The sequence below is a fragment of the Taeniopygia guttata genome, chromosome 6 (assembly GCF_048771995.1).
Source record: "Taeniopygia guttata chromosome 6, bTaeGut7.mat, whole genome shotgun sequence".
Classification (NCBI taxonomy): Eukaryota; Metazoa; Chordata; class Aves; order Passeriformes; family Estrildidae; genus Taeniopygia; species Taeniopygia guttata.
In genome coordinates, this window is record NC_133031.1 from 2,583,313 (window position 1) to 2,605,188 (window position 21,876).

At 44.9% G+C, this 21,876-nt stretch overlaps 1 protein-coding gene across 2 annotated transcripts; it reads left to right on the top strand.

The window, feature by feature from the left end:
* Positions 1–39: 39 nt before the first annotated feature.
* Positions 40–21,717, top strand: PSAP (prosaposin). Of its 2 annotated transcripts, XM_072930826.1 has the most exons (15): positions 40–197; positions 8,224–8,357; positions 9,371–9,445; positions 10,131–10,256; positions 10,512–10,706; positions 11,420–11,563; positions 12,087–12,143; positions 14,333–14,401; positions 14,862–14,975; positions 15,728–15,823; positions 16,018–16,204; positions 16,354–16,505; positions 18,176–18,256; positions 18,791–18,898; positions 19,446–21,717. In XM_072930826.1, the coding sequence occupies exons 1-15, from the start codon at positions 140–142 to the stop codon at positions 19,479–19,481; spliced, it is 1,632 nt and encodes a 543-aa protein (XP_072786927.1). In that variant the 5' UTR covers positions 40–139; the 3' UTR covers positions 19,482–21,717. The 2 variants fall into 2 exon arrangements, with proteins under 2 accessions (XP_072786927.1, XP_030131492.4); XM_030275632.4 differs by lacking the exon at positions 14,333–14,401.
* The last annotated feature ends 159 nt before the right edge of the window (positions 21,718–21,876 follow it).

Sequence of the window (21,876 nt, forward strand, 5' to 3'; positions counted from 1 at the left end):
CCCCCTCAGCCCCGGCCCCGCCACTGCGCGTGCGCGGGGGGCGTGGCTGTGTGCGCGCGTGCGCGGCCCGCCCCTATATAAGGGCGGGAGCGGGCGGTGCCGGCGGCGCCGCATTGCAGACGGGCGCGGGGCGGGAGCCATGGCGCGGCCGCTGATCCTCGGGCTCCTCCTCAGCCTCCTCGGGCTCCTGGCCGCCGGTAAGCGCTGCCCTCCGCCTACCGAGCCCCTTCCCCATCCAGCTTAGCCCCGGCGGGCTCGGGGAGAGGATCTCTGAGCGCCCAGCGTGCGCAGGACGAGGGCAGTGCGGAGGGGGCGAAGGCCGGTCCTAACGCTGTCGGTATTCCCGCAGCTGGACCCGGGAGCGTGAGGGAGCGTGCGGGAAGTGGGCGTCTCAAGGGGCGGCAGTGATGGGAAGCCTGTGTTTGAGGGGGGGAGAATCGCCCAAAAATAGCGGCAGGGCAAGGCAGGGGGAAGGGGGAGTCGCGGCGGGGATGCGGCTAATCCCGGCGTGGTGGGAAGGACTTCCCGATGGAGCCACGTCCGAGCCCCGCCGGGCAGCTCGGACCATCGGAGCGGCTGTACCTCCTGCCGGCAGCCGCTGCACGGATAGACGGCTGCTAATCCTCTTGCAGATGGCAGGAGGTTGCCTTTGCTGTTGTGTTTTTGCATTAGGATCTCCCGCTCCGTGTGGAAAATTCCACTGGTTTTGCTGCTCGCTGTCTCGTTACCTGTTGTCGCTGAGGGGAAGGTGATGGGGGGAGTGGATGATCGTCTCCCTTTAGCTGTAGGGTTCGAGGTTAGGACATGCAGTGCTTGTGTTTTGTACGTTGCAGAAGCTTGACAGACATACAGAAATGATTCATAGTCTGACGAGTGGTAATACACCTTGAGGCTGTGGGATGGAATAGCTAGAAAGTCCAAAATGTAAGGATGGGCAGTTACTTTGAGAATTTTCTTCTAAATTAGACTATTTAATATTAAAGCTTATTTGCTCACGAGTTTAACCTGCAGTATTTCAAAAGTTAGTGGGGAAAAAAAAAAAAACCCAACTGGCTGTTTAAAGACCATAGGAGTAACCAGATTGCACAGTACAGTAAATAATCCTGTGACATTTTTCATGATTTTGTGTCAGTCTTGTACTTTATTGTTGTTTTAATGTCATAAAATCATAGAATGGCCTGGGTTGGAAGGGGCCTTAAAGGTCATCTAGTTCCAACCCTCTGCCGAGGACAGGGACACTTTCCCCTAGATATACTGATAATATTTAATATGCTGGTATATGGACAGTTTAATGGGTTATTTAATGGGTTATCTCAGACTTTTCAGGCAGGAAGCAAGAAAGCAAATATCAGCTTTCACTCTACATGTTTATGTGCTTTCCTAGTGTCCTTTGAGTCTGCTCTGCACTGCATTAGCTGCCATCAGTTGCCACTCCTTCTGGGACTACTTCCAAATCGCTGAAATCATTGCAGTTTCTTGTGCTTTGAAAGTGAAAAGGCTTCACCTTGAAGTATCCACCAGCTTTCCCATTAGTGTGGTTAGGGAAATTGTAATGAGAAACCAGTTCAGCAATGAGAGCAATGAGCTTGGCCTACCTGTTAAAGGCATGGCATGCAGCTGAGGGCACTAGGAGACTAGTCAGGCCTGTTTTTCCTTAGGAAATCACTCTTTTAACACAAATAAACAGCTGTCTTTTTTCACCAGGGCTCTGTTATGAGTGCTCATTGCCTCACCTACCGTGCAGATTTTCCTGAAGATTTTGCTGTGACAGCCTGAAACACCGTTTTTGTCTGCCGAGCTTGCTAATTAACTGTGCAAAAATTCAGCCAGCCTTGTCAGATCCTAATGGAGTCACTTGGCTGCCTTACAGGCCGTGAGGGTTTTTGGTTGACCTACTTACAGAGCTTCTGTGCATCTTCCCTTTAAGGGAGACACGGAGGAATTAAAGCAGGGTGTACAGGTCCTGGCATCTCCGCACTACTGATGTGCACTCTGATTATTCCTTGTCTTGGAGGCCAGGCAGGGAGGAGAAAAGCTGCGTGTGCTATTAAAGCAGGACCCGGTTTCTTTTTAACTGAGTATTTCCCCCCCTTTTGCTGAATTAGAAAGTAAACCCTAAAATAGACTTAAAACCTTGTAAGGAAGGCAAATTCAAGTTAATGTGTCATTCCTCTAGCAAACACTGGTCAGAACGTGTGGGGACAGGAAATTTGTAGGCCGAGTTAGCTGGGCTTGACTTTTCTTGAGGATATGGATAAAGCAGATAACTGGACTGTTCTGTAGTTTGCAAGCTTGTTCTGCTATGAATGTGGTTTCTAAAAAAAAGTAAAAAAAAAGCCAGGCTGGTGCAGCCCACTGCTGCAGATTAAATTAGGAGAAGAGTGGAAGGTGTCTTGTACCAGCAAGTGCTCAGGCCTGGATGACAAGGTGGTGATTGGTCACAGGTTGGATTTGCTGATGTTGGAGGTCTTTTCTGACCTAAAGAGTGCTGTGATGATACAGAAATAAAGTCTGTGTTTTCTTGGACTGTTTAGAGGCTGTCACATAGCGAAGCTGGTGCTTTGATAGCCCAGCAGTCATGTGCCCTGTGTAAACCTGCCCTTGCACAATCCCCTCCTTGTTTGCCGGGCAGGTATAAATAGAAAGGGTTGCTGTTGGTTGTGTCTGGAGGAGCTGAGCCAGCCCTTCCCAGCAGAGCTGCCCTAGCCCCGGGCAGCCTTTCTGCAGCCCCGGCAGCCTCTGAACACCGAGGTGAAGTGGAGCTTGTCACCAAACCCGATGTGTCACCTGATGTCAGCTGAGGCTCCCCAGGAGGTTGGGCTCTGCTATTTCAGGGAAGGCTTTTCTGGTATAAAATGCAGGGACATCTTGGTTTTGTATCTGGGGGGGAAGCAGGGCCAGTTACTGCTGCCTGACAGGGGTTTTTGTTTCAGTGTCTCATGTAGATCTGATTGTTCAAAGCAGGTTGGGGCAACGCCTTAGAACTCTACCACATAAAAATAGACTTTGCTTTTTTCTTTTTTCTTAAATGATTTACTCACTTTGTTTGTTTTTTTTTTTTTTTTTTTTAATGGAGCAGCTTTTAAATGCAATTTGTTTGCTGCCACTAAAATATCAGAGTTCCTGTGCAATTATAAAAGGCTGCATTGAAGTGTATGTATGTATTTTAGGGCAGTGCTTCTCTATATTTGGTCATGGGGCAATGTTTGGTTTCAGTTACTTGATAGCAGATTTTCCCAGTCTTTGTGCCGTGTATATATTTGTCTAGTGAAAAAATAATGGTAAATACAGGATTTCTGCAGACTCACATGAAATCTGTCCTGTGTCCCCTCAAAAAACACTCAGAACAAAACCAGAAAGAATAGAGATGGACCACAAGTATGCCCCAAACATTTTAGATTATTTTTACAGGCATCTCCTGCAGGGAACAATGCTGCTCATAACTTTATGGGAATATCTTAGCATACTGCATGGGGCCACTTACTCCTGATGACTACCAGGTGCCCTAGAACATCCACTTTTCTGGATTCTGCCATAGGAAAATCAAAGGCAGCAGTCAGGCCTTGCTTGGCAACATCTGGCCAACTTGGAAATTATTCTTTTGCAACCTTTGCAGTTACCTGTGACAATTTACTGGGCCAGCAGAGGTGTTTTTACTGTCCCAGCTCATCCAGTTCTCCCTTTAACTTTGCTTGTACCTACACACAGAGCTTCTCTTGCCATGCTTGTGTTCTGGTGAGGGAAGCAAAGGAAGGCGAGGCAGTATGCCAAAATGAGAATGAGTTCCCAACTTTGAGGAAGAGCCTGGTTGTAGTGTTAACTCCAAACTCATTTCTTGCACATTGTGCTAGTTAGTAATGTTTCATACTTGGTTTTTCATCAGTGGATATTTGACAGGAAGACAAAGACTTATTTTTAACTGGAATGCTGGTAACAGCTAGCCACATTTCTTCCATTTTTAATTCAGATTTTCTGTAATCCCTCAAATGTTATGGTCACTTCACTGCCTCATTAATCCAGAGGCAAAGGAGCCCTTTGGCAAGAGTCACTGGTGTGTGATGTGGTTACAACTTTTGAAGTTGTGCTCATTAACTGCCCAGAGAGGCTGTGGAGTATCGAGCCCTTCAGATTAACTTCAGGCTGGGGTCACTCCTTCACTTCTTGACACTTTGTAAACTTTGGTGAAGAGAAGTTGATCCTTCTTGACTTTAACTTAAACACACTTTGCTTTTGCAAGTCCCAAAGGACATGGGGAAAAGCCAGTAACTGGCAGAGCACAGATGGCAGAGGCTGATGCATTTGCTTGGTCTGTAGTCTGTAGTGTCTCTGGGAGATAATGTTTTTTTTTTTTTTTGTTGGTTTTTTTTTTTTTTTTAGCATTGCAAGTAGGACAGCCTGGGAGTAACATCCTTCCTGATGAATAGGTTAATACGTGTAGGCAGGCTGGACTGTCACAAAAGGATTTTTTCCCCCAGATTACAGGTTAATTTGTCTGTAACCAAGGGTTTTTCTAGCAGTTGGGTTTGGAGGAGGCTGGAGTTTTCAGGTTGAATTTCTTTGTGTTCTGGATGGTAGTTTTCTGGTTCATCCTTTGGCTCTTTAGGGAATCTGGTCTGCCCCCTCAGAATCCCTCTTCATTGACTCTTACATAAGGTTAACTCTTACATAAGGTTAACTTTTAAGTTTCATTTGTAGCTTCAGTGCAGCTTTGGAGGGGATTTTGTAGGATGTTTTTCAGATAATCTAGAGGAGAAAATTCAGACTGACTCTCCAGTGGAAGAAGAGTGAGACAAATGCTTGAGGGAAGGGAAGGTGTTATCCCAGAAAGGTTATTGCCCAGCAATTTTCCTGTAGCTGTCCTTGCAGAATGGTAATCCAGATGTTATAAACTTCCTTCATTTTAGGTTCCTGTTTCCTGGAGAGAAGAACTGGGCTGTGCTTTCACATGCGTGGCTCTGTAAGCCAAGTGGAGAAGGTGATATTTTCTGAGCAGACCATCACCTCTACTTTCCAAATTTGTGTTTGTGTGTTAGGATAAACTTGGTAAAGCACATCTGAAGTGGTTCAGGCAGGGAGAAGCCAGTGGAACACCTTGGCCTTCAGAGATAAACTTATTTGAGGCTCTAAAAACAGTGGCTTGCAAGAACTTCAGGAAATGGAGGGGACAGGTCTTGGTGGGCATGACATGTGACTGTTGAGAGCTGATCTACAGAGAAAGGAGAAATCTATTAAATTGGATAACCTTAGGTAAAGAACAATATATAAAATAAAGAGATGGCAGAGATAACAAAGCAAGTAATTCCTTGGGTTTATCCATCTTTGTGAGGTAACTGAGGTGCTTTGCTTTCTCTTGGATTGTTGCTGTGCTGGGGATGTGAAATACCATGTTAAGGTCTCACTCCTTTTGGAGCAAAGGCTATTTGGAGGGAAGAGTTAAAATTCAAAACTATTTGTTCTGAGACAGCAGAAAATCTTAACACACTTTACTGGCATGTGTGCTTTTGTGGTAATATAAGTTAATATATGAGGGAAAAATTCTGTTTCATGATTAAATAGGAGAGCAAGCTAAAAGGGAAAAAGTGGTAACAGTGGAGAGTTTCCAGCTGTTGTTTTTCTGAATCTGCAGGATCTGAATAAATGCAGAGTTTTTTTAGCTTTGTTTCTCTTTTTGTTTCTCTTCATTGTTGCAATGAAGGTGTATCCTTTCGTATTAGATGTAATATTTCAAACAAAAGTATTTCCCTATAATACAGAACAAACTTGTAAGAATTTAACTATGTTTGAAGTGACTGTGGAAGGTGTCAGAAAAGAAGCCATGATTAGTTTGTGTCATCTTTGTTCTGTAGCTGCTCTAAAATGTGCCAGCCACGTGTGGCCCTAACAAACAAATTTGTTTAGTCGCTGTCTGACTGGAAAGTTCTGTACTGAAAACATAAAATTTAGAGTTGTCTTGACACACAGCCAGCAAACCTGGTAACTGAAAATAAATCTGAAGCATGATATTTTTGCCATACATGTAATAATGATTTTATTAAGGCTGCGAGGAAGAAGGAACAGGATGTTGTGCTGAAGCTGGTATAGATCTGAAAAGTCATACAGTGACAGGATCTTAAAATAATAAAATAAAACCTGAAAGCTCTCTAGGAGCCTGATCAAACCATTGCCAGTTACAGCATGAATGCTTTTGCTTGGCTTTAAAACACTCTCCTAAATCAGGAGTTTGAGAGACTGCTTGCAATAACTATTACTGGAGTTGTATAGTTCAGTTTTGTAGTTTACAGTGTGTTTCCATGTAGGAGGAGTAATTGTCTTTTGATAAAGACATAGCTTAAAAGCTGTGCTTGTAAATAGTTGGGAATCCTTGATTCCACTGCTTAAAGTCCAGGTCTTGACTGACTTCATTCAGAGCTTGACTCTGCCTTCCAGAGCCTTCATCTGAAAGAGAAGAATAACTTTCCCTCAACCAAGTGTATTTTTGTTTATTGTCGCCCTGCCAGAGCTGCCAGCTCTTTGGCTGGCCACTCTGACTTTGAAAATTAACTATTCTTAGGGCTTCCAGATCAATAATGCTGGAGTTTAGAATAGTCTGTAAATATTTTGCTAACCATACATTGTTAGAAGCTTTCAAGTCTTACTCCTGCAGTCTCCCAGGCAGTACCAGTGTGCTGCCCTGCTCAAGAATAATATGCAATGAAGGCTTTTTACTGTGACAGAGGCTGACAAGCTTCAAGCTCTTGTGCAAAAAAAATCAGGCATGCAAAGCACGTTTTTCTTAAAATAAATGGGTCATTCCTCTGAAGTCCAGTGTAAACAGGCTTTATAAATCAGCAGCTGAGAAGGCTGCAGAATGCCACCTATAAAGCAGCGTTCATCTGGCTGTTGGATGAGTGGTGGCTGTATACCTTGTAGATACACTGGTAATTCAGCTTTAAATCGATCCTCTAATTGCCTACAGCAAGGCATGAGAAATTGGAAAGTGATTGTTCATCTGCTGTAACCTTACCAGAAGCTTCGTAGGAATGAAACACCTGAACTCCTGCCTTGTGGCTGACAGTGTAATTTTAGAGTTTTGTGATGTGCAAACAGCATTGATGTAAATAGAACATCTGTACAGCTAATAGGTTGGGTTTATGTTTTGTTTTAATTTTTGTGAAGTTCTGCAGCAGTGCCTTGTAGGCTTGGACCGTGGTGTATTTCTTCGGAGCCTGCCTGCTCTATGATTTTAGGAGTTGTTTCTTGGTTGGTTAGTGCAATGTAGGGCATTGTCTCCTGAAGAAACAGAGTTTATTGACATATAGGGTGGTTTTAGAAACTGAGAGAAGTTGGGTGCCAGGTCCAGACTGCACAGTTAAAAAAAAAAAGAAGCTTGGAAATCAGTGGAAACATACATTTGATTCATTTGTCCTACTGATTGCTCATAGTGCCGATACTTAACACGTCTTTACCAGTACTTGTGTCCAGAAAAGATATTCTGTATCTTACTTGAAAGCTCTATAGGTTACATGGCAGTCCCACATGGGATGGGAGGTAATGTCTGAAAAAGAACTGGTACATTTTTCACCCCCACAGATTTTTCCGTACACGGTTGAAGACCTGACCAAGAAGAAAAAAAAGGGAAGTCTAAATAGATTTAGTGGGTTTAAAAAGTGTGATAGAACATTCCTTAAGAACATTCTTAAAGCTTTCTGTTTATGGTCAGTGTTTTGGTCTGTACCTGCTCTTAAGTCATGCATGCAATACCCTATAAAATTGTTGTGGCTCCTTATCTATTTCTTTCCTCACTCTGTCACTTGCTGTGTGAGAACAGGATGCTCCATGTGGGAGGAGGAGTGCAGACAGCAATCACAAGCTGCTTCAGAGCTGAAGTGCCAGTAGGGCAGGAGAACAGGGAGCTTGTAGCTTTGGCAATCAGCTGTCTGTAGGGTAGATTTCTGTAATGAGCAGATTTTCTGTTTCAAATCATCTAGTAGTTCTTGTGTGCAAAGCAAAGGGAGGTTTCTTGTATTTTGGGATTTTAAATTGGTTTTTATGAAAGGTGGATGATGGGGGAATGGACTGCTGAAGTGCTGAGACTCGGGAAGTTCAACCTTTACAGCTTTTCTGTTTTTTTTTTTTCTTTGACTCTGTAACCTGTGCTTGGGATTGAAATGTCCTTAAAAACATGAATAAACAGGTGTTATTTTTGCAGCTGGAAGGGCTGATTGAGTTTGCTCTCTCTGGCAGCCGTGGCAAGCCCTGTGCTGTGGCAGAAGGAGTGCGCCAAGGGGCCGGAGGTGTGGTGCCAGAGCATTCGCACGGCGTCGCAGTGTGGGGCAGTCAAACACTGCCAGCAGAACGTCTGGAACAAGCCTGCCGTGGTAAGTGCCAGCCCCTGAGAGCCCCCAGGCCCACCTGGGGCTCAGGTGGCTGCTGGCCACACGCTGAGGAAGATTTCTCAAGTCTCAGATTGGAGTCAAGTGCTACATCAGACTCTGCCGAGGTTGCTGAGCCGTAATTTGGGTGCTGGATAGAAGTTGCTTTTCACTGCTCCGCCTTGCACAACTTGTCTGCTGACTTCTCCCATGACCTGTTGCACAATCACCCAGCAATGTATGGAATGGAGCTAGTGGATTTCACTTGTTCCTCTCTATTATTACTGACTCCTAATTCATAGGAGTCTTTTCTGAGCCTGAGCAATTATTACAAAAAGCTGTGTATTTCTTTAGGTCTTTCTCAAAGGTTAAAATTCCCAGAAAGATGCACCATATGCTAAATTATGGAAGGCATGACAGTAGATAATATTACAAATGTTACATTTAGTGCAGCTTTTCATGTTGCTTTTGCACTAAATATGAGGGCTGCTATCTAGGTGTAGCTGTAGTTTGGGTATTGTTTCACAGTTTTCTTGGGGAGAAATGGGTGTTTTACTTACAGATGCATTCAGTCCACATTGGCTATGTCTGGGCAGAGATACTTTAGTTTAAAGAAAAGTAGGGGAAGGGAGGAATGTCAGAGCACAATTACTTACTACTGTGATTACTTAATGATTGAAGCAGCCTGAAATGTTCTAAGATTTCTAGCAACTGTGAACTCTGAAGGAAAAGGTAAAAGGAGAAGGTGTCTTGGGGCAATCAGCTTTGTATTTCAAGGGGCTGGGAGGAGGTGAAATGAACAAGTGGTAGCATGCCAGCTTCTTCATACAACGTTGGTTTACTGATGAAACTGTAGCTGGACATGCTCTTTGTTTGAAAATACCTCTTCCCACCCTGGCCTCAAGCAGTATTTCTTCCTTAATTCCTGATGTAATGTTTGCTCTTTGTGGCGTTGTTCACACTCTGCTCTCACAGACACTTAATTCTTTCTCCAAGTAACTCTCTGCTTCTCTCTCCAGAGCAGTATTCCCTGTGACTTGTGTAAGGAGCTTGTGACGGTTGCTGGCAAAGTTTTAAAGGATAATGGCACTGAGGTAGGCAGAGCTCCTTTTCTCCTCTCCCCAAAACACTGCTTGGTTTCAAGATCTCGTGGTGAGGGGGTGGAAGAGTAGTCTGTGTTGTTTTCCTAACATAAGCAGCAGATGTTGAAAGGGGCTAGAGTGCATGAGGAAAGGCTTTTAAACAGCCTCTGCTGGTTTAGAAATTAGCAAATTCTAGAGCCTCCCATGCCTTAACACAACCCTGATTGACTGTAGATGCTTAATAAAGTTGTTCCTGTGTCAGTGGGGCACCAATATTAAAAGGTGGAGTACTGCAGTCTCTAGGAGTGGGTGGTTACACCAGCTGGCCTTTATTTTGGTTTGTGGGCACTGCTTCCCTTTTTCTGTTGTCAACCGGTGAGGACTTTGTATACAAACAAGTCACTGTCCCATGAGCCCAGAAGTTCACTTTCTCCTCCTAATTGTTAGTGTTCTGTTCTGGTAAGGCTGGGCTGTGCAGGCCACACAAGCAGCATGACACGTTTGTTCTGTGGCAGGGTCTCATTGAAGGCCCAGAAGTGGGGAAAATGTATCTAGTATAGTTAGAACCTCATTCTAGGTTTGCTTGTTGCTACCTGGACCTACCTGAGTCCGAGGTGCTTGTATTGTGCATTTTGGGAATGGAAGGAGCATTTGAGAGAGAGATATAATCTGTCTCTGCTCACCTCATCTTTCATAGGATGAGATCCGCTCTTACTTGGAAAAGACGTGCGAGTTTCTTCCTGACCCAGGCCTCGTCTCTGAGTGCAAAGAAATTGTGGATTCCTACCTACCAGTTATCATGGATATGATCAAGGAAGAGCTGGTAAGTAGATAATGATTTTCAGCTGTTGGTATTAAAAGTTGTGCTCCTCTTGATGCCAGAATTTCTCTTCTGCCTCGGATTCTGCATATGATCCTTCAGTCCTTTGTGTACTGCTGGTACTGTTAGGTTGAAGACTCCTTCTTTGCTACGAAACATTTTCCCTGTCTTACCAATGTTTCAGCTGAATGACTCTACTCTGAACTTTTTAAAATGACATCAGTTTGGAGCTTTATGTGTGTATCTTGTCTCCCCCAGGATAAACCTGAGGTTGTGTGCAGTGCCCTTGCTCTGTGCCAGTCCCTTCAGAAGCACCTTGCAGCAATGAAGCTCCAGAAACAGCTCCAGACCAACAAGATCCCAGAGCTGGATTTCTCTGAGCTGGCATCTCCATTCATGGCTAACGTGCCTCTTCTCCTTTACCCTCAGGACAAGTCCAAGCAGAAACCTAAGGTAAGCCTAGGACTAAGGGGTGTTCTAGCATAGACCATGTGTATAATCTTCTACAGTGTGTAAAGGCAAGTCTTGTGCTGTGCTGTTGCCATACAGGACTGTGGTAATCAAGCAGATCTTGTTGGAAACAATTTCTTCTGAGAGAAAGCTTGGCATGGCACCAGGGTTCAAAGGAAGAACAACTCTCCCAGATTTTGAGCAACCTTCGAGCTGTGCCCCTCAGGGCATTCGTTTGTCTCTGAATGAAGGGCTGACAGACTGGATTAGAAAAGAACAGATAGCTGACAAAGGGGAATAGATGAGGCAATGAACTTGGGTGCAGAGGCTGAGTTGACAGCAAGCAGCAGTGTGGGAATTGAGCAGTGAGTGGGCTGAGAACAAGCTGCTGTGGGTGGAGCAGGTAAGATCTATGCCAGATTTAGAAACCTCCCCACTGTGGTCTGTAACAAAACCAAGAGATTTGAAGATTGGGTATCTTAACTATTATCTGGGCTTTGGGGCCAAGTAGGTACCTAATCTCCATCTAGTGGCTGGTGCACACAGCAGCACTAGCTCATCTCCCTGATAGTTCAGGCTTCAAAGGATTCTCCAGAGTATTTATTAAGGTTTGTACAGAGCTCAGAATAGCTTGTAAAACTTGGTAGTAACAGGAGCTTCCAAAACATGTCATGTGAAGTTGTGTCAACTTGAGTTTCCTTTCACTCTTTGTCCAGGCGAGTGGGGATGTGTGCCAGGATTGCATTCAGCTGGTCACTGATGTTCAGGAAGCTGTGAAGACAAACTCCTCTTTTGTGAAGTCTTTGGTTGCTCATGCCAAGGAGGAGTGTGACCGTTTGGGACCTGGGATGTCTGATATGGTAAACTGTCCTTTGTTATTGTAAAACTCTGTTCATGTAAGCAACCATAAAATAGTTTGCTCAGTGCCTTAATCCCCTGATCATATTCTCTATTTAATATCACAAAGGAGACGCTGTTGCATGTGTTAACACAGTATAACAATAGCAACAGTGAAATTGTAAACTTTGTGGTCAGGAAGGTTGGGTGGGGGATGTGTGGGACTGGGGAGGAGCAGGAGGACTCCAGATTGCTTCTAGCCCTTAAAGGCCTTTTTCACAAAAATGGTCTGGTGGGTAACATGGTTGTATCAATGGGGGCTGGGGCTTTTTGCCCTGAGAGGATGAGAAGAGGTTAAACAGTTACCTGTGCAGCAGTTTTGTAACTTGAAATGCCATCTTGTGTTTGGGCCAAGCTCTGAAAGACCTATTGTTATGCAGTAGAGCAGGTAAATAAATACTTTGAGTTGTATTAGAAAATTCTAGATGAACTCTACAGCATGAGTGGTTTGGTTGTCATGAGACTTTCTTTTCCCACTTTCTGCAGTGCAAGACCTACATCTCTGAGTATTCTGACTTGGCCATCCAGATGATGATGCACATGGTAAGATCAGCAGAGTGCACTATTTGCTCTCAGTTAATTTTTCTGGCTTGTGTATCTAACTTCTTTGGAAACAGGAAACATGCACTGCTGTAAAACTTCGGGGAGAGCCCTTGCTCCCTAAGTCTTGGTGTTAGTGCTTTGAACTTGGTGTTTTTTGGATAGTAATTTCAGTTGCAGGATGCTTTCTTTAGCATGTTTCTTTCCATTTTATTACCACTTCTTCAGTGCAAAAGGCACTCTAATATTTTGAAATATAAAAATACATTACTCGTGTTCCTTTATATTCTTTTATCTCAGTCCTGTGCTTACACCACTTCCCCCTCCCCCAAATGCTGTGTTAAGGATGTAAGAGTTGACTTTGTCACAGTATTGCAAAATTAGTTCACGTGTGAGAGATAAGGTGTCTCCTGAAAGCAAGGCTACACATCCTTCTGGAATTGCTGTCTGAAGGTCCCTGCTCTCTGGGCTCTTGACAGGAGCCATGGAAAGTGAGTGGTACCTTCTGCAGCAGCTTACATCTGCCTCATACATAGCACTTCTTTATCCAGAGGGCTGAGAGCCTTTAAAAAAATGGCTAAGCCTTCCCTTAGAGCAGTCTGTAGATGCCACACAGGTGGCATGACAAATTACAGGTGACTGTGTGGCTTGAACCTGAATTTGGCAACACAGTGGCTGGCCTTTTTTTGTTCCTAGTTGCTATAGGCTACTTAGAAGCTCATCCTTTTTCTTAAACATTTGAGGGGGAAGTCAATGTTTGTTCCAACAGTTTCTCATTCTAAGCATTGCAATGCCGTGTGTTGTTAATACCTGAAATTGGAATATTACTATCCCTTGTGTGCATCTGAGTGTTGTCCAGACTCTCTGGAGGTAGTCCTCCTCAGGTTGCTTTTAATAATTGCAGATGAATAATGCTGGTTAGCACTGTGCAGTTAAATGTGAGTTGCTGTAGCTGAGGATCTTTGGGGTGGGGACTGTGTCATATTCCATTATCTTTGTGGAAAGAATATATGCAGTTCCTAGTGCTTGATGTTTTTTTTTCTCTTAACTGTTATCTTCAATTTCTCCTTCCTTCCTCTGTCTCCAATCTCCCCTGTCAACAGAAGGATCAGGTAGGTGAGCAACATGCCTGTGGTGATAGCCTGCTTGTAGTTCACCCTTTGCTCTTAAAGGGCTTGTAGTTCACTTCTTGCTCTCTTAGCTGTACACTTGGTGTGATTGTGCTCAGTGCTGACAGATACAAGGGATATTTATGTGATTAAAACGGAGAAAGACTAAAGGCTTCCTCCAGTGCATCAGTCCAACTTCCAGCTCCAGATACCACTTTGTGCTACGATTTCAACTGGATTATGCTTTGGCCAGTAGAGCAGAAAATATCCTCCCTCTTACAGAAGAAGGATAGACGTGAAAAAAGCATGCCAGTGGCTCCTGACAGCTGCTGGTTTAAAGTCTGGGCTCAAAAGAGCTAGAACAAAGCTGTCCCCAGGTCTTTCCTTGGTTAACCATTAAATCTAGGACAGTGTATAGATCTTTGAAGTACATGAACTGAAAAGGTGAAGGCTTCCTAGAGGAATTTGGGCTTTTCATGTGGGACCTTGTGTCTGTCACCCCTCTGTGAGGGAACATGTGTGTATGTGGGTGTTGCTGTAACATTAATACCTGGAACTGCTTCTTACAATGCATGAACCAAAGGGCTTGACTTAAAGGTGCTGCCTGGAGTAGTCTGAAGCAGCACAGAAGTGTCTCTGAGGTGCTGCTTCTGCCTGTGCATGAGACTGTGGCATGATGTATTAATATTAACTCTGGGATAAGCCTCTGCTGTAGGAAGCTTGGAACACGGTGAGATGTGATGTTCTAATTACTTGTACAGTCAAGGGTGTCTTTTTCTAGCTTAAGTAGGCTTTAGGTGGGAAAATGCAAGTTTTGTGTCTCACTCTGTACAGCCCTTTTCACTTTGGGTGTCCTCCTTAGAATGGTTTTCCTCATGTCTGGCATTTCTTTTTGTGTGTTTAGTAATCTATGTTCCAAAAAAGAAATGCATGAAGAGTGTATTTCTTTGACTAAGAAAGCCTTTTTACAGACTTGGTTTCTGTTTGCTGTTTTCTCTTACTGTGAGAGCACTACAAGTTCAATTGTTGCAGTACAAATAGTTAGACTTGGGTTTTAACAAGCTCAACTTTTGTTTCTTGTAGGCTGTGTTCAGTAATGCAAGAAACTGTTTCTGTTTGCAGAATGTGATGTTTCTGGCAGCTTTAAAGAAGGTAGTTTGTGGATGAGGAAGGAGGTTCTTCTAGGCTTCTCTTTCAGCTTTTGGGTGAACTCTGAAGTCAGGATAATTGCCCTCTCCTGTGATTACTTAAAGCTGGGGAGCAGCTTTGTGGATGCAGCTCTGACTTGCTGCTGGTGGCTTGTTCTGGTGTTGGTAGCTCTTAAGTCAGCTCCTCTTGAAGAGCTTGCGAGGTGTGGTTCATGGGATGTGTTGTTTTAAATGGGGTTTTTAACCTCTTCCTCTTTAACAGGAACTGCTAAATTCCATCCAGTAGCTGTCCTGCCTATAACCTTACCAAATGCTTTGGCAATACTTGAAGTAGAAGTAGTCATGAAACTTTAAGTTCTGTTGGAGCCTTTCAAAATTTTGCTCTCTGTGCCAGCTCACAGGCTCTGTAGAAAGGGCAGAGACTTCTACACTTTTAAAAACTATCCTTGTACATCTCTTTCCAGCAACCAAAGGACATTTGTGCCATGGTTGGGTTCTGTTCTTCTGTGAAGTCTGTTCCCCTTCAGCCTCTGGTGCCAGCTCAGGTGGTTCATGAGGTGAAAATGGAAATTGTGGAGGTAAGATGGGCTTTTTGTACTTTGCTTTCCTTTTTGCTTTAGTGTAACAAGCTAGGTGAAAAAAATGAGCTTTCATGCACAGTTCAAGTCTCCCTGCATATAAATTCCTGGCCTTGTCTTGTTTCTGATGCTGATTGATTTGTTTGAACAGCAGAGCCTACACTGAAGCACAGCTACAAGGTAATGCTTCAGGATTGAAAGGGGAACTTTTGTTCCAGCAGTTCTGTGTGGCACCTTAAATGTAAATTCTCACTTTGTGTTTTGCTTTTTGTTTGGAGTAATGCTTTGATCCCTTTTAAAAATGGGCAGCACTCTTCATGTGCAGATGAGGGATCAGAGTCAGAATGCTGAAGCTCTGAGTTTGAAGAATCACCTTGGCTTCTCCAAAGGGTATTTTTGCAAACAGGAGGGTGCTCTCAATTCTAGGAAATGTTGTCCTCTATGAATGTATTTTAAAAACCACTATATATATTTCCCTTGACTTCTGTCTCTGTGGGATTGCTTATTTCTTTATGTCTACTAAATTCAACTCCTTGTACAGCCTGGGGGTTGTAGTCTGAAAATTAGTCATATGAAATGCCTGTTCATTCATCCAAGCTTTTTACTGAGACCTTTGAGGTTGGTTTTAGGTTCTGTGTGACCTTTTGAATACAGCCCAAAGTGAGCAGCTAGTTAAATGCTGTTAGGAATTGTCCCTGTCAGATGTGGTCCGGTGCTGATTTATTGTGTGTGTATTTTTTCTGTGTACTCAGAAGGCCTCAGTTCAAGAGAAGACTTTTTCCTTGTGTGAGATCTGTGAGACCATGGTGAAGGAAGTGACTGGCCTCTTGGAGAGCAACAAGACAGAGGTGTGTGAGTGATGGGCATTGTACCCCTTCCTAGGCTTTCCTGAGATAGGGCTGCACTGAAAGGGGAAGGAAAGTCAATTTTATTGCCTCTTTTCACAACAGCAACATTTCTATCTTGGGTGGGACAGAACAGGTGTGCTTATGAGCAGTCAAAAATTCTGTCCCTCATTTACTCCTCCTGCCCTGTGCTTCAGGAGGAGATTGTGCATGAGATGGAGGTGGTCTGCCGCCTGTTCCCGGGAAGCGTCAAGGACCAGTGCAAGGACTTCATCGAGGTCTATGGCCAGGCTGTGATTGACATGCTCTTGGAGGCAACAAATCCTGAAGCTGTGTGTGCCATGCTGAAATGCTGTGCAGCCAGCAAGCTTCCCCAGCAGCCAGGTGGGTGATGAGGGTTCTGTGGTGTTCAAAATGAGCTGGTTCGCCTGTGATGAGATGTCTTTTGAGGACACTGCTGATACGGCCTCTTTTCTTCTCTTTCTCTTTACCCAAGCACTGATGTTTGGTTTGGTTTTTATTTTCCTTCTCAGTTGTAGTGAAACCTGCAGGTGGCTTCTGTGATATCTGCAAGATGGTGGTGGCTTATGCAGACAAAGAGCTAGAGAAGAATGCCACGACAGCTGAAATCGAAGCTTTACTGGAAAAAGTCTGTCACTTCCTGCCAGAGTCTGTCAGTGAACAGGTAAGGTATTTGTGCAGGGGGCAGACTAAAAGCCATGGTCTTGGTGGTTGGGAGCTGTCCCTGTTGATTTGTTGGGTTTACACAGGTCCTAACAGTGACAGTTATGCTTAACCTCATTTTCTGAGTGTTTCATCTGATATTTTGTCTATATGCTAATTTTAGGTCCGTCTCTCAAGTGTCTCTGCTTCTGCTATAAATGTCCAGGTACCCCTAACAGAGAGCTCCGTGTTTGGCCAAATGCCTTGTCTCTGGCTGGAGACAAACTGTCCACAGGTGCAGCTGGGACTGGCTTGTGTCCAGCAACCTGATCCTTCACAGGTTTTTCCCTTTACTGATTAGCACCAAAGCACAGCAGCTTCTCCTGTCCAGTAGAGCAAATGAAAAAAAAAGGGGGGAGAAGGGCTTGATCTGAGGCAGCTGAATGACCTTGCAGTGTGGCAGCCTGCCTTCCAGTCAGGGCAGGGCAGGTGGAGATGAGCAGAAGGATGAAACACAGAATCCTGGAATGGTTTGGGTTGGAAGGAACCTTAAAGGCCAATCTTAATTCCAACCCCCCTGCTGTAGGCAGGAACATCTTGCAAAGTACTTGGAAAAGCTAGAGAGCAGCTTCTCTCATTGGTTTTTGTAACAGCCTTCTCTGCTAAAGGCTGGAAAGAGTTTGGGGTGCAGGGGGCTTAGGTTTGCTCAGTTCCCATCCTTGGGAATTGGCAGGCCCTTGAATAGATGTCTGCTTTTGAGGATCTGAATTGACTGGCTGGATTGTTGTACTAATTTGCAGTCAGGAAAGGTTTGCCTGGAAATCCTCTGAGAACAGTGGGTGGGAACAGTTGAAGGCTTTTTTTTTTTTTTTTTTTTTTCCTACCACTGATCCTGTTCAGGGGATTAATGAAGTAATTGAAAGTAGGCTGGTGTAATTCCAGCCTGTGGGACACCTGTTAGACCACTGATATCGAGATTTACCTGACAATCTTATTAGGTGGCTGCTGAGTGTCAGCAAGTGGCAGCTACTTGTAAGTTTACTGGGGATAGAATACAGGAGCTTTAAAGCAGCTGTAGAACAGCTCTTCCTGCTGGGAGGCTGTTTAATAGCTGTGGTTGGTTTATTAATTGGTGCTGTTTGTCTTTGCTGAGAGCAGCAGTGTCTTCCTCAGCTCTGGAGCCAGCGTCTCCACTAGAGGGAGAGAGGCTGTTCTGGCAGGAAGTGCTCCTGCTGCTGCCTTGTCTGAGGGAATAACTTGAGTACAAGTGCCTGGGAGTCCTTGCTGCTGTCCTGCTCAGGAAGTTTGTCTCCAGCTCGTTCTGTGTGCTTTCCTCTTGATACAGGCGTGATCTCCACGATCAGAAATGAAGCTTTGCAGTCAAAGCTTCTTCTGCTTAGTTCTTTTCCCAAACCTGTCCTGTTTGGTTCTTTTCCTTGTGATCCCTTATCTCCTCATAGCGTGTCTACAGACAGCTGCAGGCAGGTATGAGCTAGCAGAAAGAATGATGTAGTTGTGTGATTAGTGCCTGACTCCTTTGCCATGTGCAGAGCTCAAGCCTCTGCTTTGTCCTTGTGGCATGTGTTGTTGGGGTGTTTGGGGTAGCAGACAGGCCTGCCTGCTGCAGACCACACATTCCTCTGCTTTCAGAGGCTCCAGCAGGAGAATCTCTCACCCTGTGTTTTGTTACAGTGTGTGCAGTTTGTGGAACAGTATGAGCCCGTGGTTGTGCAACTCTTGGCAGAGGTGATGGATCCCACTTTTGTTTGCACTGTGAGTATTGCATTGGTTTTATTGAGGGCAGGCTCTGAGGCAGTCCTGCCTACTGTCCTGGGTACCTTTCAGTGCCCAGCATGCAGAAACTCTGCTGGAACCAAAATCAGCACACTGAATGCTTGGAGCAAGCCCCTTGTGCAAGGCCTGGGGCTTCCTGAATGGACAACTGTCCGACTGCCAGCCCAGCACAAGGCAGGGCAGCAGCAGGGAGCTGCCAGGGGTATCCACTGCTGAGGTTCAGTGACAGCCCTCCATGTGGTGGGAGGGAAAGTGACATTTCTTGAGAAAAGTCCCTCTCTAGAAGATTGTTTTTCATGACTTGATATGAAGGAGTTCCAGTAACTTAACTCTGCCCTGGCTCAGGTTATGTGGCCGCTGGTTCAGCTGCAGGTGTGACCTCAGTGAGAGCTCCTGCAGCTGCCTGAGTGCAGCTTCCACACTCCCTGGTGTGGGAGCTCAGACATAAGGCTGGGCTTGAGCTCTCTTGCTGCAGTTAGGAAGGTGCTGACTGTGCTGCTGCTCTTTTCCCAGAAACTCGGAGTCTGTGAGTCGGCTAAAGAGCCTCTCCTGGGGAATGATGCCTGTGTCTGGGGTCCGGGCTACTGGTGTAAGAACATGGACACTGCTGCTCAGTGCAACGTACGTAAAGCAGCTTCTGCCTCCGCTTTCCTTCTGACCTCTGGCAGCTCTTTCTGAGCTATTTTTGGCTTTTACTGCACTTCAAAGTGGATGAACTCCAGTTCTAAATAAGCAAAAGGGTACTAGTTTGATTAGAGGGTGTTTCACAGCTCTTAGCTTTCTCAAAGCTGACTTTCTTCTTCTTTTTGTGACCCGCACCTGTGTGCCAGTATTTCAGAATCTATAGTAAGTTGTACAGTGTCAGCTTTATACTTAGTCAGTGCTCCTGCAGCCAACAGACCGTGTCACAGTCTCTCAGCAGGTTCTAAAAATTGGCTTCCAGTATTGCTTTTTCTGCCAGGCCTTTATGGTTAAGGGTCATCAGCCTTCTTTCCTAAAGCTCCTGGCTGATGTGGCTCAGAATGTTATTTATTCTAGTCCTCTCTGAAATCACTTACTGTAAGGAAAACAAATTTGCTCCCAAGATCTTGGCTCAGGATAAGGTGTTGAGCTGCTTGTTTGCAAACTGGCTTTTTTCCACTAATATCAGCTATTTCTTCCCCTTTAGGCTGTTGATCACTGCAAACGTCATGTGTGGAACTAGAAGAAGAATTTCCTGTTCTGAAAGTTTGCCATGGCTCTTAGGAAATGTGGGCCGAGGTTGGCGGAGAGCTGTATCTCACCTGTCCCTCCTCTCTGCCTCATTAACAATTTGACCTTCAAGTTCCTTTGTTGTAACTCTTCTGTAGCAGTGCTGCTGTTGAAGGATCAGATTTTCATTGTTGACTTAAAGATATTTCTGATTGTACAGTTTAACCCATTATGCTCCTAAAAATAGTCAGTGTGTTGTAGATTTTTTTTAATTGGTAGGGCTGAAGTGTTTATGTTGTGGGAGGAATGTCAGAGATGGTGAAATGAGACATGGCTCTTATCTTTTAATTAAAAAAAAAAAGAGCAAGATAGCAACTAAACTTTCAAATGTCTTTCTGTAGGCAGCATTGGGAAGATTTTACATGCTTTGCATTTTTAACATCTGGCTGGAATGTTTATTTTCTGTGTCTGGGAACTCTAAGGGATAATGTTGAATCTGGGAATCCTTTTGGCTGGAATTTTCAAAGCTCTGCAGATGCAGAGGAGGGGGCTTTGTGTGCCCAGCTAGCTTTCAAAATCACTGGTAATTAAAAAGATGCATTTGAGTGATCAGCCTTTTGCATTTGAGTGACCACACTTGTGGCTCATGGTGTTGTTATAGCTAAGGAAAACCCTCCCTCAGCCTTTGATCACATCCTTCTGATTTCCTTGGACTGCAGGGGTGTCCTGCTGCCAAGCCCAGTCCAGTGGGATGTCAGTTTCCTGCAGCATGCTGGTGTACCTGAGGAATGACTCCCTTTTTTCTTATCCTAGTTGCTCAATTCTGCTTGGTCTTGCAGCTTCCCACAAGCAGCCAGCTGGGTGCTGAGGAGGTGGCATGAGCTGTCACTGGAAGATGAGGGAGGATCATGTCAGCAGGAGCTGGGAATATGTCAAAGGGAGCTCAGCACTGAGGGTGGAATCTGTGGAAAAACGGGTTTTATTGTAACCTGTTTGTTCCTTGATTCTGCTTTTTCTCTCACAGCATATTTCAGTCTAAAACCTGAGAGGTGCTGTGAGGTCTGGGGGCACCTCCCGCTGCTGCCCACCCTCTCTCACTGACACCCCTGTGAGTAACGAGGTATGAATTGTTACCCAGAGTTCCCATTTGTGTTGGGAAATGCAGCAAGCAGAGGTGGCAGGTGGTAGGAGTGCTAAAGTAGCTATTTAAAGCTCTGCTGGTGCACTTGACAGCCTGCCTTTCCACTTAAATGACCTAAAATCCCCCCAAAAAAAGCCTTCAAGGCAGGCTTGCTATCCTGGGAACATGGCAGGCCCTTGATGTGAAGGGTCCTGGGGGGTGAGAATCCTGCTTGTGTTGCTTGGGATGGACCTTGCATTGGTGTGCACTTCTGATCAAGTTAATTCCCAAAGCCAGAGGCACTGAAGTAGCTCTGAGGAGACCTTTGGGAAGGAGCAGCTGGGCAGATGTGGAGCTTTGAAAATTCCAGTCCTGTTCAGAAGGATGCTGGTTACTCCTGCTGCTCCTGTCGTGTGTGGGGCGTGCAGGAGCTCCAGTAACAATGCTGTTAGCAGGAAGTAGAGTATTTTTAATTGGAAAACCACTGGACTTCAGGTTTTTGGTTGATCTGTGTGCATACTAAAAGCCTGGGCAATGCTGACAAATGGCAACAGAGGTTGTACTCCCCTGTTTCCTGACTGCTGAAGCTCTCATGGCGTTAAGAGAAAAAAAAAAAAGAGGAAAATTTCCCCTAAAGACATAAAATGCCTGCAGCTTTCTGTCCTGGCAGACTTGTGCAGTGGTTCTGGTGGTGTATCCCAGCTGGGGCAGATGGAGCAGATAGGAGATGGGCTCTGTCCCTGCGGCAGCGCTGCCCTGGAGGGATGGGTTGTGTGACACCATGGAATGAGGGTGGAACTCGATGTTTTAAACTGGATGGTGTGGATCTTTCTTGGAGGGAGGTGGGGTTGCATTGGCAGGTTAGGAAGGTTTTATTTTCCTGGGGTTTTTAGAAGGATTCATGCTGGGCAAGGTGAACCAGGGGAAGTCCTGTGCTGCTGCTGGGAGTCCCTTTAGTTTTCTCCCTTCCTGTGGACCGTGGCACCTGACCTGCTTGAGCCATGCTGGGGGGACACTGTGCAGTTGCTTTCTAAAGAACATTGTCTTGATTTTTTTTCTTTTTTTTTTGGTTTTTTTTTTTGCACAAAAGCTTCCTTAATGAACAATAAAAACTTCTGTAAACCGATAAGTTTATGTGTTTCGTTTTTCTCCGTGGCAAAATTCTTGTTAAGGTTCCCCTTGGCTGCAGGGCCTGGAGAAGGCACATCCCAAGGTGGCACTGGGAATCTGGGACTGAATGGATTCAGTTTCCATTATGCTGCGTGTCCCATCAAGCCTGTGTGCTGCT